Genomic DNA, 19,630 nt, shown 5'->3' with positions numbered 1-19,630 from the left:
TAGCAGAACAATTTTTGTGGCTCATTTTCTCTTTTTACACTTGTGAAAATGAATAAAAATGGTTCTGAAGTAAAGTATTTGTAAAAAAGGTTAAATGTAAATTTTTTCCTTACATATTGCTTCAGTTTCTGTGAAGCACGTAAAGGGTTAATAAACTTCTTGGATGAGGTTTTGAGCACCTTGAGGGGTGCAGTTTTTAGAATGGTGTCACTTTTGGATTTTTTCTGAGGCAATCGCTCAGACGTAATAATCTGTCCCTGGTCAAATAGGCCCAGGGCAAATTACGTCTAAAGTCAGAAAGGGGTAAAATTGTAATCTGTTAATTTTTGTTTGCTATTTTCCCTGTTTCGAAGTTCAGTTTGGTGGAGTGTTTGGACCTCCATAGATTGCTTAAAATAAGGGCTGATGCAGAAGGCCGTATAACTCGGACATGTGCTGTATGAATTTTAATTGGATAGCATACTGACAGCACACTGACCCATATTATTAAATAGGGCTGTTCAGAAGAACAATTTCTTTCTCGGTTTGACAATCCGTGAGAAGAAAAATGATAGCAGACACTACTTTCTTCCAAGACTTACCCATTCAAGTGTTTAAAAAAATGGATCAAACATGGAGAATTCGAAGGGTATCAGATTTTTAGAGACACTTTTACGTTATAAACCTAGGAAATTGTATGTGCTAATGTATATTTTTTAATGTAATTGTATGAAAACAGATGTCACATAGATTTTTGATAAGTTTTGTTGGTGAAACTTGGACGATATCTCATACGATCATCTGCATCCATCCTAAGGCCACGTTCACACATTAAGTATTTGGTCAGTATTTTACCTCAGTATTTGTGAATCAAAAACAGGAGTGGAACAATCAGAGGAAAAGTATAGAAACACCTAACCACTTTTGCGTTATTCATCCACTCCTAGTTTTGGTCTATAAATACTGAGGTAAAAAACTGACCAAATACTGATCATGTGAATGTGGCCTAAGGGTCAGAAACTCCCAACTTAAGCATTTGAGCAAAGCCATATATGAATTCAGTAAAAAGGCTATGGGACCCTCTACAAGACTTTACCATCCTGTGTATAGGTGAAAAATTGTAATTGTGGGACTACCACAGAAAAGATCTGCTAATGCCTTCAAGCCAGACCCCACAGGACAATGATACATCCTTAAAACCTCTTATTTATTGTCAAGTGCCTGCCGCAATAAGTCTGAACTGTTTTCTTAGTGGGTAAGAACCTGCACATTAGACAGGTAATTATTCTTATAACATAGAATGCAGCCCGTGGTTACTGTATTGTTATACTTGTTAGGGGGCAGACAGACGGACGCATTTCTCATGTGAGGATCGCATCGCAATCCTCGGACTGACCGTCGGCTCTCCTGACCTGAGGCTGACAGTTGCATAGTAAATTATCACACTGTCAAGCTTATGTCAGGAGAGGTGTCAGGGCCAGTCCGAGGATTGCAATTTTTAATGTTATGGCCAAGGTTGCCAACTTGATTTTTTTTTTTTTTCTGGACAGCTTATTAAAAACGCATGGACAGACAAGATTTTTTATGGACATATTATGAAACCTTATTAAACCACAATTTATTATTAGTGACAAATATTTACTTCCCATAATTCTATTATGAACACTTCATCTGCACTAATGGTAAAGTGATGATAATTGCGTCAAAATAATCTTTGTAAGGTTCTTCAGCTTCCGAAAAATGACAGACGCCTTAAATTTGTGTCAACTAGTAATGGGTGATCGATAAATTGCGTGATATGCTGTACAAAAGAGTGATTAGAGTTTTATGTGGGAAATGCAACTGAACAGATTACTTTATTACTTGCAATGCATGCCAGCTGCTGCAGAACATACTTTTGAAGAACCATCTATCTGTCATTGATTGCCCCTTGTTATTTTCAGAAAGATGTTCTGCAACATCTGTTTTGTGTTCTTTTGCAACAGCTATTACACAGCACCACAGTTGCTGAAGAACCTCTTTTTTAGTAGTTGGTACAAGAGAAGCAACTATAGGGCTGTGATAGATGCCTTATCCAGGCAGAGAGAAGTAGAATCTACGTGGCTCCTCTCATCTTGGTATAATAGGTACTGACATATCAAATTTGGACAAAAAGATTGCGGAAACATGACAGTGGAAAATATCCAGTGGTGTATTATAATGTGCAGCTTATCACTGTTATGTAAGCAAGACTTCGAAGTATACCAAGTGTTTCCACTTCCCAAGAGGGCAGTAAATAGCTATATCTGCCAACACAAATTCCCAATAGAAAGAAATACATCGAATTAATCGCATATTAACTATACATGTTATCATTATCACCACAATTGGAAAATGAAAAAAATATCACTGCTGTTTCCACATACACAGGTATAAAACACATAAAAACATTTAACAGATATAAGAACAACCTTTACATCTGTGACTGCCTGACCACATTGGCTGTGGGTAATTGAATATCCAGTAAGTATAATGTTTGGTCTTCGTAGGTCATTATATTACGCTATGGGCTGACCCTACATTTACAGATCACAGACAGACATCACAGACTAGAGCTGTCCTTCAACTTCCAAGTCTCTTGACCTTGAGTCCTAATATTCTGCTAAGAATCAATAGGTCTTACCTTGTTGAGGCTCTACATCGACCGCTGAGGATCCTTCGCTATCAGGTTGAGGTTGGACTCTGTTGTACTGAAGCACTGAAGATTGCTTGTTCAGATGCTGAGGGTGGGTTTGGCTCTGGGCTAAACATGGCATACTTCTCCTAGATGGCTTCAGCTGGTGTTCCTTGTCTGTCCCACTCTTGCTCTTAAACATACCTAATATAGTAAAAAGAAAAAAGTAGTATTGGCTTTTGCTGTCCAGTTTTATAAAGCTGCTTAATAGCTGTTAAGAAACTCTAAAAAAAACTAAGGATTTATATAGTACAACTTGCCATATGTAACAGGTAGCAAAAAAGCAGATGAAAGCCTGTTGAGATGTGTCCTTCAACTGCTCACATCCTGCAGTACAGTTCACCTCACTGCTTGTATGGTGACATACATCTTACTGCTTGTATGGTAACATATGTCTCAGTGCTGGCATGGTGACATACGTCTCAGTGCTGGCATGGTGACATACGTCTCAGTGCTTGCATGCGGACATACACCTCAGTGCTTGCATGGGTATATACGTCTCATTGCTTGCATGGTGAGATACGTCTCAGTGCTGGCATGGTGACATACGTCTCAGTGCTTGCATGGTGACATACACCTCAGTGCTTGCATGGTGACATACGTCTCAGTGCTTGCATGGTAACATACATCTCTCTGGGTACATGGTGATGTATGCAGCTGTAGTAAAACTCTGCAGGGAAAGATCCAAAGGAATAAACCATGTGCATAGAACAACACGGAGGACCTGATCAAAATGGGAGGACGGCATGAATGAGAGATTGCGTAGTCTGTGGCTGGCAAATTCAGTTTGTCACATCACTGGGAATAAAACAAGTGAAAGAAGACAAAGCACAGACTCATTGGGTGACAGAGGGAGCTGTGGGCACTCTGGAGACCGAGAGACTGCCTGTAATACTAAGAATAAACCAGCATTGTGATTAAAGAAGCATGGATGAAGACAGATGTAGTTAAACTAATTAGAAGAAATGTCTAAGTACATCTTAATACAATTATTGCTCCTATAGTTCCTCCTAGTCTGAGCCACATCTTGGATAGTGCAGTATATGTGCAGTATGATGACAGAGAACAGCTTGATATTATGTCCAGGGATCGGAAAAAGACTTGAAAGGTTAAAATGAACATAGTTCCCTGCGCTTGTTGTGTGGTACATTGCTGTGACCTGCTATAGAAAGGAAGATACTGTATATGAAATAGCTGCCTGTCAACGTTTTTCTTCAGGCCCCTGGACATCAGTGCAAAATCTGTAATTATGTGTCTTTTTAATAGTGGTGACAACTAGAGATGAGCAAATCTAATTGATGCAAATCTAATTTTTGTCAAATTTTATGGAATTAACAGACCCTAGCGAATTTAAACAATCTGCATTTTATTTTGTGAAAATTGGGAAAAAAATGCCTGCTTCCACTTTCTATCGTCACAAAAGGCTTTCATGACCCCAAACTTGACCGCTGGGTTGCATCCATTCAGGAGGAACTATTATGGCCTGTGCAGAAGCTGAGATAGTGGGAGAACATCAGAGCTCACATATCAGCAACAGAAAAAGGAAGAGAAAACCTTAAGATATTGGTGAAATTATTCAGGCAGTTAGTTGACATCGTGGAGGAATGGGTCTTCTCCTTTCTACCAACTGCACCTTTAATCCAATCCCACACTTATCCTCCCTTCTTTTGAAGTGCACTCTTTTGAAGTCATCAAGAGGTCATCAACTTCCAAACCCCTGCCACTTACTTCATCTTTTGGACTTACTCATTAGTTCTCCTTAAGGTACCGTCCCACTCAGCAACTTTCCAACGATCACGACCAGCGATACGACCTGGCCGTGATCGTTGGAAAGTCCTTGTGTGGTCGCTGGAGAGCTGTCACACAGACAGCTCTCCAGCGACCAACGATGCCGAAGTCCCCAGGTAACCAGGGTAAACATCGGGTTACTAAGCGCAGGGCCGCGCTTAGTAACCCGTTGTTTACCCTGGTTACCATTGTAAATGTAAAAAAAACCCCACATACTCACATTCCTGTGCCTGTCATGTCCCCCGGTGTCCGCTTCCCTGCACTCCTCCTGCATCCTGTGTAAGCGCCGGCCGTAAAGCAGAGCGGTGACGTCACAGCTGTGATCTGCTTTACGGCCGGCCGGCGCTGACACAGGATGCAGGAGGAGTGCAGGGAAGCGGACGCCGGGGGACGTGACAGCCACCGGAATGTGAGTATGTGGTTTTTTTTTTACATTTACAATGGTAACCAGGGTAAACATCGGGTTACTAAGCGCGGCCCTGCGCTTAGTAACCCGATATTTACCCTGATTACCAGTGAACACATCGCTGGATCGGCGTCACCAATTCAGCAATGTCAGCGGGTGATCCAGCGACGAAATAAGGTGCTGGCCTTCTAGCTCCGACCAGCGTTGTCACAGCAGGATCCAGATCGCTGCTGCGTGTCAAACACAACGATATCGCTATCCAGGATGCTGCATCGTCACGGATCGCTATTGTTATCGTTGTAATGTTGTTCATTGTGAAGGTACCTTTAGCCACCCACACAGATGGACATACATTAGACCTTATCTTCACCCCTCTCTGGTCCCTATCTAACCACACAACCTCCCATCTCCTCCTATCTGATCACCATCTACTCACTTTCTTATCTCTGTCCTCCTCACCTGTCACCCATGTCCAGGAATTACCCCCCTCGTATATCTAGACACTCATGCACTCTCTATTCTACGACTGGCATCCATATCCTCCCTTCATGACACAGCCTGTGCCACTACTTTCTACAATGCCACTCTCGCATCAGCTATTAACGCAGTGCAATTAATCAATAGACAACTCTGGTGCAATAACCTCAATAAAAAGCTTGGACAAGTGTCCAGGGTTGAGGAGCAGTGTTGGAAGAAAATGCGTTTACAAGATGACTTCACCACATTCAAATAAGCAACACTTGCATTCAAATCCGCCCTCACCTCAGCTAAAAAGGTCTACTTCACAACCATCATATCTTACTTATCATACAAACCCATACAGTTATTCAACACTTTTAATTCCCTCCTCTTACCACCACTGCCCCACTGACCTCCCTCATCTCTGCGAAGGACTTTGCCACAGACTTCAAAAATAAGATTGACCAAACAAGGCAAGTCTTTATTGTCAGACCACCAGGACTCCTTTGTATACCAGACCAATGCCCTTCCCCCATAACCTCCCTCTCCAACATCACTGAAGGAGAGCTTACTCATCTCCACCTGTTAGGACTGGCGGAACACACCAAGTATAAGGTGTAATGGTATTAGGTGCATTCGCCGTCCGAGGTCCACCGTGCAGGTGAAAGACCCTGCTGCTAGTAAGACGGACTATATGGCGGTACTAAGTATACACACATGGGTTAACTTCACCCTGCATGAAGGAAGCGATCCTGTTGCGTCACAGGACCGCAGTACCGCACATAAAGCGCGAGCAAGACGTCAGCGGACTCAACCCCTACACAGGATTGAAGTCCGATTAGACACTTGCTGGCACAACACCGCAACTGGGTGTGTCAGAGGAATATAAATAATAATATAAAGGCACAAGAGTGTGTGCGGTGCCGCACTGACGGATGCCACTAACCACCCAGGCTTGGGTCAGGAAAGCGCAGAGCAAGCGCACGGCGCAGTACTGGCGGACACAGCAACTGGTTGCTGAAATGTGTGTTTCGTGCTGTTGGATAAGTCGGGCGCTAGATAGCAAACATACACCTTCCGCGAACAGACATTCAATAGGGAGGGTTATTTAAAGAGTGACTTTCACTCACAACACACACACATATTTACAAGACAATACTAGCGCATGGCCGTGCGGCCATGCGAGGCTTAAATAGCTGCAGCATGTTTAGGACCTTCCAAAGAAGGACCAATGGAGCTGCTGCAGCACCTGAGCATGTGACCCTGGATCTCCACTGAGAGATCTCGCCCTGGGCATGCTCAGAGTGCAAGGCAGGATTTAGTCCTAGCAGCTACAAGGACCTTAGCTGCAGTATCTGATTATGTGACCCTCGATCTCCACTGAGAGATGTTACTCTGGGCATGCTCAGAATGTAAAAAGCAGGACTTAGCCCCAGAAACGTCCGCTCGCCGCTGCCCAGCACTGACTTCAATGGGAGAAGCAGGAAACGCAGCAGTAACTCTAAGCACAGAGTCAGACCGAGCGAGACGCTGGGATCGACGTCTCTGCTGAGCAAGCTCCACTGCGGCAGGAGAAGAATGGGAGACCGCAGCGGAGATGGCCCGAGATTCCCCCTGTGCAGAGGCAGGAACTCGACCCCTAACATCCACCACTACAATTATCCCATCCCTAACCAATCTCTTCAACTTATCACTAACTTCTGATACATTCCCTTCTGCTTTCAAACATGCCACAATCATGCATATCCTCAAAAAGCCATCCCTCGACCCGACCGTTATGTGTAGCTATTGCCCCATATCGCTGTTCCCTTCACTTCCAAACTCCTTGAGCAGCATGTTCACGCTGAACTTTCCTCCCACTTCTCATCTAACACGCTGTTCGACAACCTACAATCTGGCATCCATCCCCAGCATTCCACTGAAACTGCCCTGACCATACTGACTAGCGACTTACTTACAACCAAAGCTAACAGGCAATTGTCTATACTCTTCCTTCTAGACCTGTCCTCTGCCTTCGACGCAGTTGACCACTGCCTCCTATTACAGATCCTTTCTTTCTTTGGTGTCAAACACCTTGCCCTATCCTGGATCTCTTCATAACTTTCCAACCACACATTTAGCATCTCCCACACTACCATCTCATCCTATCTCTGTTGGACTCCTTCAAGGTTTTGTCGTAAAACCCCTACTCTTCTCAATCTATACCATTGGTCTGGGACAACTCATAAAGTTCCATGGCTTCCAGTACCACCTATATGCTGATACTCAGATCTACCTCTCTAGCCCTGATGTCAGTTCTCTGCTTTCCAAAATCCCAGAGTGTCTATCAGCCATATCCTCCTTCACTTCTTGCTTCCTCAAGCTCAATGTGGACAAATCTGAACTCATTATCTTTCCTTCATCACGCATAGCTTCCCTACCTGATCTATCTATCACAATAAATGACATCACACTTTCCCCTGTACGGGAAATCCGCTGCCTCGGAGTAACCCTTAACTTACTTGTTAGAACCCTTAATGTACTAGTTAGAGTAATGACTCTGCCCTGTCATTCAACCCGCATATCCAAGCTCTTGCCACCGCCTATAGCCTCTGGCTAAAAAATATTTCCAGAATCCGTCCTTTCCTCAACACTCAATCTACAAAATTGCTTGTGCATGCCCTCATTATTTACTGCTTCGCTACTGTGTTGTGAATTCTGTGGCTGAATTCACTCCTTTGGTCACAAGTGGTACTGCAGCTTCTGAGCTTCCTCCCTCAGGTGTTCTGGTGAGCTCGTTAACTGCTTCATTACTTAACTCCGCTTGATGCTGCTATCCTTGCTCCTTGTCAATGTTTCAGTGTTGGATCTGAGCTTCTCCTGATTGTTCCTGTGACCTGCTGCTCTGTATAGCTAAGTGCCTTTTGCTTTTTGTTGCTTTTTTTCTGTCCAGCTTGTCTTTTGTTTTGCTGGAAGCTCTGAGACGCAAAGGGTGTACCGCCGTGCCGTTAGTTCGGCACGGTGGGTTTTTTTTGCCCCCTTTGCGTGGTTTTGCTTTAGGGTTTTTTGTAGACTGCAAAGTTCGCTTTACTGTCCTCGCTCTGTCCTAGAATATCGGGCCCCACTTTGCTGAATCTATTTCATCCCTACGTTTTGTCTTTTCATCTTACTCACAGTCATTATATGTGGGGTGCTGCCTTTTCCTTTGGGGAATTTCTCTGGGGCAAGTCAGGCCTATTTTTCTATCTTCAGGCTAGCTAGTTTCTTAGGCTGTGCCGAGTTGCCTAGGTAGTTGTTAGGCGCAATCCACAGCCGCTTTTAGTTGTGTTTAGGATAGGATCAGGTGTGCAGTCTACAGAGTTTCCACGTCTCAGAGCTCGTTCTTGTATTTTTGGGTATTTGTCAGATCACTGTGTGCGCTCTGATCGCTAAGCACACTGTGTTTCTGGATTGCCTTCATAACACCTGTCATTAGCAATCATAACAGTACAAGGAGCCCCCAAACTAATGATTCTCAATAGAGGGAAAGAAAAAGTTCTGACATCATTTTTTTTTTTTCTGCTCTGTGTTCACTTTTTTTTTTTCCCCTAGACATTTGGGTGATTCTGGACACAGGTGTGGACATGGATTTTCAGGGTCTGTGCTCTTCAATGGATAATCTCGTTATAAATGTACAAAAAATTCAAGATACTATTGATCAGAAATCTATGTTAGAACCAAGAATTCCTATTCCTGATTTGTTTTTTGGAGATAGAACTAAGTTTCTAAGTTTCAAAAATAATTGTAAGCTATTTCTGGCCTTGAAACCTCATTCTTCTGGTAATCCTATTCAACAGGTTTTGATTATTTATTCTTTTTTGCGCGGCGACCCTCAAAACTGGGCATTTTCTCTTGCGCCAGGAGATCCTGCATTGAGTAGTGTCGATGCGTTTTTCCTGGCGCTCGGATTGCTGTACGATGAGCCTAATTCAGTGGATCAGGCTGAGAAAAATTTGCTGGCTTTGTGCTAGGGTCAGGATGATATAGAAGTATATTGTCAGAAATTTAGGAAATGGTCAGTACTCACTCAGTGGAATGAATCTGCACTGGCAGCTTTGTTCAGAAAGGGTCTCTCTGAGGCTCTTAAGGATGTCATGGTGGGATTTCCTATGCCTGCTGGTTTGAATGAGTCTTTGTCTTTGGCCATTCAGATCGGTCGACGCTTGCGCGAGCGTAAATCTGTGCACCATTTGGCGGTACTGCCTGAGGTTAAACCTGAGCCTATGCAGTGCGATAGGACTAGGACTAGAGTTGAACGGCAGGAATACAGACGTCTGAATGGTCTGTGTTTCTACTGTGGTGATTCCACTCATGCTATTTCTGATTGTCCTAAGCGCACTAAGCAGTCCGCTAGGTCTGCCGTCATTGGTACTGTACAGTCCAAATTCCTTCTGTCCATTACCTTGATATGCTCTTTGTCGTCGTTTTCTGTCATGGCGTTTGTGGATTCGGGCGCTGCCCTGAATCTGATGGATTTGGATTATGCTAAACGTTGTGGGTTTTTCTTGGAGCCTTTGCGGTGTCCTATTCCATTGAGAGGAATTGATGCTACACCTTTGGCCAAGAATAAACCTCAATACTGGGCCCAGCTGACTATGTGCATGGCTCCTGCACATCAGGAAGGTATTCGCTTTCTGGTGTTGCATAATCTGCATGATGTGGTCGTGTTGGGGTTGCCATGGCTACAAACCCATAATCCAGTATTGGATTGGAATTCCATGTCGGTATCCAGCTGGGGTTGTCAGGGGGTACATGGTGATGTTCCATTTTTGTCGATTTCGTCATCCACCCCTCCTGAGGTCCCAGAGTTCTTGTCTGATTATCAGGATGTATTTGAAGAGCCCAAGTCCGATGCTCTACCTCCGCATAGGGATTGTGATTGTGCTATCAATTTGATTCCTGGTAGTAAATTCCCTAAAGGTCGATTATTTAATTTATCCGTGCCCGAACACGCCGCTATGCGCAGTTATGTGAAGGAATCCCTGGAGAAGGGACATATTCGCCCATCGTCATCACCACTGGGAGCAGGGTTCTTCTTTGTAGCCAAGAAGGATGGTTCGCTGAGACCGTGTATTGATTACCGCCTTCTTAATAAGATCACTGTTAAATTTCAGTATCCCTTGCCATTGTTATCTGACTTGTTTGCTCGGATTAAGGGGGCTAGTTGGTTCACTAAGATAGATCTTCGTGGTGCGTATAATCTGGTGAGAATCAGGCAAGGAGATGAATGGAAAACTGCATTCAATACGCCCGAGGGTCATTTTGAGTATCTAGTGATGCCGTTCGGACTTGCCAATGCTCCATCTGTGTTTCAGTCTTTTATGCATGACATCTTCCGTGAGTATCTGGATAAATTCCTGATTGTTTACTTGGATGACATTTTGATCTTCTCAGATGATTGGGAGTCTCATGTGAAGCAGGTCAGAATGGTTTTTCAGGTCCTGCGTGCTAACTCTTTGTTTGTGAATGGATCAAAGTGTCTCTTCGGTGTGCAGAAAGTTTCATTTTTAGGGTTCATCTTTACCCCTTCTACTATCGAGATGGATCCAGTTAAGGTCCAAGCCATCCAGGATTGGATTCAGCCGACATCTCTGAAAAGTCTGCAAAAGTTCCTGGGCTTTGCTAATTTTTATCGTCGCTTCATCTGTAATTTTTCTAGCATTGCCAAACCATTGACCGATTTGACCAAGAAGGGTGCTGATTTGGTTAATTGGTCTTCTGCTGCTGTGGAAGCTTTTCAGGAGTTGAAGCGTCGTTTTTGTTCTGCCCCTGTGTTGTGTCAGCCAGATGTTTCTCTTCCGTTCCAGGTCGAGGTTGATGCTTCTGAGATTGGAGCAGGGGCGGTTTTGTCACAGAGAGGTTCTGATTGCTCAGTGATGAAACCATGTGCTTTCTTTTCCAGGAAGTTTTCGCCCGCTGAGCGTAATTATGATGTGGGCAATCGAGAGTTGCTGGCCATGAAGTGGGCATTCGAGGAGTGGCGTCATTGGCTTGAAGGAGCTAAGCATCGCATGGTGGTATTGACTGATCATAAGAACTTGACTTATCTCGAGTCTGCCAAGCCCTTGAATCCTAGACAGGCCCGTTGGTCGTTATTTTTTGCCCGCTTCGACTTTATGATTTCGTACCTTCCGGGCTCTAAAAATGTGAAGGCGGATGCTCTGTCTAGGAGTTTTGTGCCCGACTCTCCGGGTTTATCTGAGCCAGCGGGTATCCTCAAGGAAGGAGTCATTGTGTCTGCCATCTCCCCTGATTTGCGGCGGGTGCTGCAAAAATTTCAGGCGAATAAACCTGATCGTTGTCCAGCAGAGAAACTGTTCGTCCCTGATAGGTGGACTAATAAACTTATCTCTGAACTTCATTGTTCGGTGTTGGCTGGTCATCCTGGAATCTTTGGTACCAGAGAGTTAGTGGCTAGATCCTTCTGGTGGCCATCTCTGTCACGGGATGTACGTACTTTTGTGCAGTCCTGTGGGATTTGTGCTAGGGCTAAGCCCTGCTGTTCTCGTGCCAGTGGGTTGCTTTTGCCCTTGCCGGTCCCAAAGAGGCCTTGGACACATATTTCGATGGATTTCATTTCTGACCTTCCCGTTTCTCAAAAGATGTCAGTCATTTGGGTGGTCTGTGATCGCTTTTCTAAAATGGTCCATCTGGTGCCCTTGGCTAAATTGCCTTCCTCCTCTGATTTGGTACCTTTGTTCTTTCAGCATGTGGTTCGGTTGCATGGCATTCCTGAGAATATTGTTTCTGACAGAGGTTCCCAGTTTGTTTCAAGGTTTTGGCGAGCCTTTTGTGGTAGGATGGGCATTGACCTATCCTTTTCCTCGGCTTTCCATCCTCAGACTAATGGCCAGACCGAACGAACCAATCAGACCTTGGAAACATATCTGAGATGTTTTGTTTCTGCAGACCAGGATGATTGGGTGTCCTTTTTGCCGTTGGCTGAGTTCGCCCTTAATAATCGGGCCAGCTCGGCTACCTTGGTTTCTCCATTTTTTTGCAATTCTGGGTTCCATCCTCGTTTCTCTTCAGGACAGGTTGAGTCTTCGGACTGTCCTGGTGTGGATTCTGTGGTGGATAGGTTGCAGCAGATCTGGACTCAGGTAGTGGACAATTTGATCTTGTCCCAGGAGAAAGCTCAACTTTTCGCTAATCGCAGACGCCGTGTGGGTCCCCGACTTCGTGTTGGGGATCTGGTTTGGTTATCTTCTCGTCATATTCCTATGAAGGTTTCCTCTCCTAAATTTAAACCTCGTTTTATTGGTCCGTATAGGATTTCTGAGGTTCTCAATCCTGTGTCTTTTCGTTTGACCCTCCCAGACTCCTTTTCCATACATAATGTATTCCATAGGTCGTTGTTGCGGAGATACATGGCACCTATGGTTCCATCTGTTGAGCCTCCTGCCCCGGTTTTGGTGGAGGGGGAATTGGAGTATATTGTGGAGAAGATTTTGGATTCTCGTCTTTCTAGACGGAAACTCCAGTATCTGGTTAAATGGAAGGGTTATGCTCAGGAAGATAATTCCTGGGTTTTTGCCTCTGATGTTCATGCTTCCGATCTTGTTCGTGCCTTTCATGCGGCTCATCCTGGTCGGCCTGGGGGCTCTGGTGAGGGTTCGGTGACCCCTCCTCAAGGGGGGGGTACTGTTGTGAATTCTGTGGCTGAATTCACTCCTGTGGTCACAAGTGGTACTGCAGCTTCTGAGCTTCCTCCCTCAGGTGTTCTGGTGAGCTCGTTAACTGCTTCATTACTTAACTCCGCCTGATGCTGCTATCCTTGCTCCTTGTCAATGTTTCAGTGTTGGATCTGAGCTTCTCCTGATTGTTCCTGTGACCTGCTGCTCTGTATAGCTAAGTGCCTTTTGCTTTTTGTTGCTTTTTTTCTGTCCAGCTTGTCTTTTGTTTTGCTGGAAGCTCTGAGACGCAAAGGGTGTACCGCCGTGCCGTTAGTTCGGCACGGTGGGGTTTTTTTGCCCCCTTTGCGTGGTTTTGCTTTAGGGTTTTTTGTAGACTGCAAAGTTCGCTTTACTGTCCTCGCTCTGTCCTAGAATATCGGGCCCCACTTTGCTGAATCTATTTCATCCCTACGTTTTGTCTTTTCATCTTACTCACAGTCATTATATGTGGGGGGCTGCCTTTTCCTTTGGGGAATTTCTCTGGGGCAAGTCAGGCCTATTTTTCTATCTTCAGGCTAGCTAGTTTCTTAGGCTGTGCCGAGTTGCCTAGGTAGTTGTTAGGCGCAATCCACAACCGCTTTTAGTTGTGTTTAGGATAGGATCAGGTGTGCAGTCTACAGAGTTTCCACGTCTCAGAGCTCGTTCTTGTATTTTTGGGTATTTGTCAGATCACTGTGTGCGCTCTGATCGCTAAGCACACTGTGTTTCTGGATTGCCTTCATAACACCTGTCATTAGCAATCATAACACTACTGCCACATCCATCCTTAAATCTGCTGCCCGTCTAGTTCATCTCTTTCCTCTCTACTTCTCTGCTTCTCCCCTTTGCAAATCCCTTTATTGGCTTCCAATTCCCTTGCATACTCAGTTCCAAAACCATCCATAATCTGTCTCTTCCTTACATCTCTGAACTAATCTCCCAATATCTTCCCTCACATAATCTCCGGTCCTCCCAAGACCTCCTTCTCTCCTCCACACTTATTCATACCTCACCCAATCGCCTTCAAGATTTCTCCTGAATATTCCTCATCCTCTAGAAATCTGTGCCCCAACTAGTCCGATTGTCCACCTTCAGACTGAACCTGAAAACCCATCTCTTCAATAAAGCTTACAGCCTGAAATGACCGCGTGGCCACCTACACACCACCAGAGCTAATGCAACTCCCAACCTACAGTATTTTCTCCTTCCCCATCATCCTGGAGAATGTAAGCCCGCAAGGGCAGGGTCCTCTTAACTCTGTATCAATCTATCGTTGTTAGTTTGTTTACTGTCAATTATGTCTATATTTTGTATGTAACCCATTCTCGTGTACAGCACCTTGGAATCAATGGTGCTATTCAAGTAAATAATAAAAATAATAACAGCAGTCAGTGATTAATATAGAGATTTAATTGACAGAAGGAGAGGAGAGTTGTCAGCAACAGTGCCAGTCACAATGTGATTAATCAAAGTGTTGCTGGCATTGGGTCATTTGATGTATCTAGCATTTGTCCTGCTGAATTTAAATTGCAATTCCACATTTCCTTACTTCGTTTTTAATGCACTAGAAAGCAACAGTAAGAAAGCACAATACCTTGTATAGAACAAAAGAAACTTTAATCAGTCTCAGTAAGAGTAGATGTGCTTACTTGTCACAGTAGGGATGAACGAATCCAAACAGTAACGTTCGGGGTTCATACCGAACACCTAGTGTCCTTTACTGAACCCCAAACACTGACATTTAACTGTATTTTCGCTGTCTTGTTAGGGTTGAAGCGCAGGCAGTCAAGAAGCTTTTAAACTGTGGGCACTTCTGGTGCCATCACAGCCATGCTAATTGATTGCATGTTTCTGACTGCCTGGCACAACATGTGACTTGGCCTATATAAAAGCGGGTACATTCTGCTCTGATTAGTTAAGGGACAGGACGTAGCTGGAGTGAGGGACAATGTTATTCAGCGCTTTCTTCCAATATGCTGCTGTGGGTACTCTGCATGTGTCTCAATGGGAGAACTATGCCAAAAACACAATGCGTGTACTCTGCACCCTTATCTGTGGGAGTACTGTGCTAAAAAGCTGCAGTGTGTACTCTGCAACCCCGCCTATGGAAGTACTGTGCCTTTACGACTCTGTGTGTACACTGTTCCTTGGTGTCACGACTCAGCTGTCGGGTGACTCGGGACCAGGAGCTCTTTCCCTGTCCCTACCACTACAGGGTGTTCTAGCTCGACCTATTTCCTGGGATACTTCTGAAGAAGAAGATGCTGAGGCTGGCACCCTTGCTTATTGTGCACCGCAGTACACTAACCCGATGAACAAGGTAACACAAACAAGGGTATACTGAAATGCTAAGCATACAAATATTTACTCCATATAACAGAGGAATGCACCAGGGAGTGGATGATGGGGAAACAACCAAAGTAAGAGGAGGGAAGGGAATTATCACACGTACAAAACATGCAACAGTCACAGATAACGCCTCCAAAACTCCTTCTGATATAACCACCACTCCACCAATCCATGCAGCAAAGGCTAGCTCTGACATGGGTTTGAATCAGGACCCAGATTTGAAAGGGGATAGGAGTGGCTAACCGAGCTCAGCTGAGAACTCATACCCCCCGAGTTTCCAACATGGCTGATTAACCCCTGTTCTCCCCAAATAAATAAACACCATTTAAAAAGGAGAGTACTTATTTTCACTGCAGGAGTCGGAGCAATCAGACGTTGCAATCTTCTGGCTCCTCTCTGTTGCGGTGACCCCGTGACACCTGGCCTCTGGGTGTACTGTGCCTTCAAGCCACTGTATGTAGTCTGCAATCCATCCTATGAAATTACTGTCCCTTTAAGCCTCTGTGTGTACACTGCCTCCTGCCTTTTGGAGTACTATGCCTATAAGCCACTGTATGTACTGTTCACCCATATCGGTGGGAGTACTGTGACCTTAATCCTCTATGTGTATTCCTCCTGCCTGTGGGAGTTATGTGCCAAAAAGCCACTGTGTGTACTGAGCCCTCATAACTATGGAAATACTGTGCCTTTAAGACTCTGTGTGTACTCTGCCCCCCCCCCGCCCCTGTCTGTGGGAGTGCTGTGCCAAAAAGCTACTGTATGTAACTCTGCACCCAGGGCCAGTTTTAGGCAAAGTGGGGCCCTAGGCAAAGTTTAAAATGGGGCCCCAAATGCTAACATATTGCACATCACACAGAAGCATTTTGGTTGTATTTACATGCGCTGAGTTCAGGCCGCTAAACGAGTGTGATCAACAATATTGAAATCGTTCAATGCTTGTTTCCCTGCCTCTTTCCATCGTCTGAGAAAGAATGATGGGGACAGAACAATCACTAACAGATCACCATACAGTATCATGTTATCAACAGCACATCTACAGTTTACAGCGGCGATGTGCTGCTGAGAACAAGGATTTTTGTTCTGGCATAAACAATCCAATCACTCGATGAATAGGCAGCATTTTGCTTGTTTAGTATAATATCCCCATAGTCTTCCATATATTATAATGTGCACCAGAGTCCTCCATACTGTTAAATGCACACCGCATAGTCCTTCATATAATGTAATATGCCCCATAGTCCTCCATATAGTATAATACACTCAGCCCTTCATATAGTATTACACAATTCCCATAGTCCTCCATATAGTATAATACACTCCTCATAGTCCTCCATATAGTATAATACACTCCACATAGTCCTCCATATATTAAAATACACTGCTCAGTCCTCCACATAGTATAATACACTCCTCATAGTGCTCCATATAGTATAATGCACCACCATAGTCATCCATGTATGTAGTACAATTCACTTCCCATAGCTTAATGCACCCCATAGTTCTTCATATAGTATAATGTATTCCCCATAGTCCTCGATAGAGTATATTGCAGCCCACATATAGTATAATGCAGCCACCCCATAGAGCATAATGCAGCCACCCCACGAGTATAATGGTATAATGCAACCACCTCACAGAGTATAATGTAACCCCCCCATAGAATATAATGCAGCCCCCTCATATAGTATAATGTAGCCCCCTCATAGAGTATGATAAAATCACCCCTCATAAAATATAATTTAATATAGCCCCCCATAGAATATAATGTAGCCCCATCAAAGAGTATGAAGCAATTCTCCCTCATAAAATCTAATACAGCCCCTCATAGAATATAATGTAGCCCCCATAGAATATAGTACAGCCCACCACCCAATATTATATAATGCAGCCCCCATAGAATATAATGTACCCCCATAATATATAACACAGCTTCCCCGTAAAATATCATGTATAATGTACCTCCCATAGTATATAACATAGCCACATGGTATATAACACAGCCTCCCCATAGAATATAGTATACCCCCACAGTATATAACACAACCTCCCCTATTGAATATAACACAGCCTCCCCCATAGAATATAATATATCCCCATAATATGTAACACAGCCTTCCCATAGAATATAATATACCCCCAAAAGTATATAACACTGCCTCTCCCATAGAATATAATATACCCCCATTAGTATATACTGCAGCCCCCATAGAATATAATATACCCCAAATAGTATATAACACAACCTCCCCATAGAATATAATATACCCCCCATAGTATATAACACAGCCTCACCTATAGAATATAACACAGGCTCCCCCATAGAATATAATATATCCCCCATAGTATATAACACAGCCTCCCCCATAGAATAGAATATACCCCCAATAGTATATAACACAGCCTCCCCCAGAGAATATAATATACCCCCAATAGTATATAACACAGCCTCCCCCCTAGAATATAATATACCCCCCAATAGTATGTAACACAGCCTCCTCCATAGAATATAATATACCCCACATAGAATATAACACAACCTCCCCCATAGAATATAATATATATAGCACAGCCCGCATAGTATATAACACAGCCTCATAGTATATAGCACAGCCCTCATAGTATATAGCACAACCCGCATAGTATATAGCACAGCCCTCATAATATATAGCACAGCCCGCATAGCATATAGCACAGCCCGCACAGTATATAGCACAGCCTGCATAGTATATAGTACAGCCCGCAAAGTAAATAGCACAGCTCGCATCCCCCCGAGAATGGCCCCACAGTCCAGTACTCAAAAAAAAAACACACTCCTCACCTCTCCTCGTGCCTGCGCTGCTCCCTTTTCTTGACTCAGCGACTGCACTGCCTGGCACACATTGAGTGCGCGAATGTCATCACGCACCCGCAGTGTCAGAGGCAGAGCGGGGAATGATGGGAGAGGGAGCGTTGGCTGATGCTCTTTCCTCCATCATTGCTTTGAACAGTACCGGTATAGTTCAATGCAGCAGCGGTGGAGTTGGCGCTGGTGGCAGGTGGCCCCCCTGCCTCACAGGGGCCCATAGCGACTGCGTGATGTGCCGCTAGCTGGGGGCCCCTGGGGGAGCGGGGGCACTAGGCAACTGCCTGGTCTGCCTGCCCCTAGCGCCGGCCCTGTCTGCACCCCCACCTTAGGAGGAAGACATAGGAGGAAGTCCTCAATGCAGCTGGTGCACCGCTACCACCTCAGAAAAACAGGGTTAGTATGGCTGAAATGTGGCAAAACTTTCTCAGCACCCCACAACATCTGGCATCACCATGTAATACTGTCTATATTAGCTGGAGGCAGCACTACAACAACATAGTAAAAGAGTAGGTGTCCACACGTCTCCACGTACTAACAGATGGGTCTGGCCAATTTAACTTCTGGGTGTCCGAATTAGACACATGGTCTGAGCTTGCCATTTATGCCTTGGAGGTGCTGGCCTGCCTTGCAGTAAGTGTACTGTTGGGACATGTGATTAGCACGGCACGGGGTGAGATCACGGACAGGCGCATCCCCCTGTCCACAGCCAATGTGAGGAAGCTAACATACCTTTGGCTGACTAGACAACTATATCAGTTGCACCCAGCCAGTATTCGACTCTATTTGCCATTCATTTCACTTGGATGCCTCCTCTCCAAATAAAAAAAACAGCAACAAAAAACTGTGCTGGCTATCTCCTTCTCCGCCTCTTCCACCTACACTGCTACGTCTAGTTGGACCTCAGCCCCCTGGTTGTACTTTGCTTATTTTGTGTTCATTCTATGTTCTTTTAAGTTAGTTCTATAAAAAAAATATTAAAAAAATATTCAAACGGAAAATAATGAAATGAAAAAAAAAAAAATACAAAAACAGTGTTGGATTACTTCTCCCTTGTCTTTTCCTTCTACACCACCGCATCCACATCTACCATCGTTGTGTTAATTCTTGGTTGTTTTAAGTCAGTTTCATGCAAAAAAAAAAGCATAAAAAAATGAAAAAAAAGATGGTGTCTCTTTGTGGGCAGCAAAATAATTCTACTCTGGAGCGGTTTTTTTTGCCAGTAGTGTGCCTACAAAATATTTATAGTCTACAGCCGTCTTTTTCCCATTTGTGGGCCTAAAAATTTATTTTATTGTACCACTGTGTCTGTGCGAGATGTGTCCAGGCATAATAAATAACTATACTCTGCAACCGTCTGTGTGCAAGTAGTTTGCATAAAAAATAATTACTGTATACTCTACTGCCTTTTCTCCACCTCT

The 19,630-nt window shown here is 44.3% G+C and overlaps 1 protein-coding gene across 2 annotated transcripts in view; it reads right to left on the bottom strand.

Moving 5' to 3' along the window:
* ANO3 (anoctamin 3) overlaps positions 1 to 19,630 on the bottom strand; it is a 745,314-nt gene that overhangs the window by 509,107 nt on the left and 216,577 nt on the right. For both annotated transcript variants that reach the window (XM_069740331.1, XM_069740330.1), the window contains exon 2: positions 2,642 to 2,836. In XM_069740331.1, the coding sequence (XP_069596432.1) occupies positions 2,642 to 2,836 (195 nt within the window). The remainder of the gene's footprint in view (positions 1 to 2,641; positions 2,837 to 19,630) is intronic.

The sequence above is a fragment of the Ranitomeya imitator genome, chromosome 9 (assembly GCF_032444005.1).
Source record: "Ranitomeya imitator isolate aRanImi1 chromosome 9, aRanImi1.pri, whole genome shotgun sequence".
NCBI lineage: Eukaryota > Metazoa > Chordata > Amphibia > Anura > Dendrobatidae > Ranitomeya > Ranitomeya imitator.
This window is presented reverse-complemented; position numbering and strand designations above follow the sequence as displayed.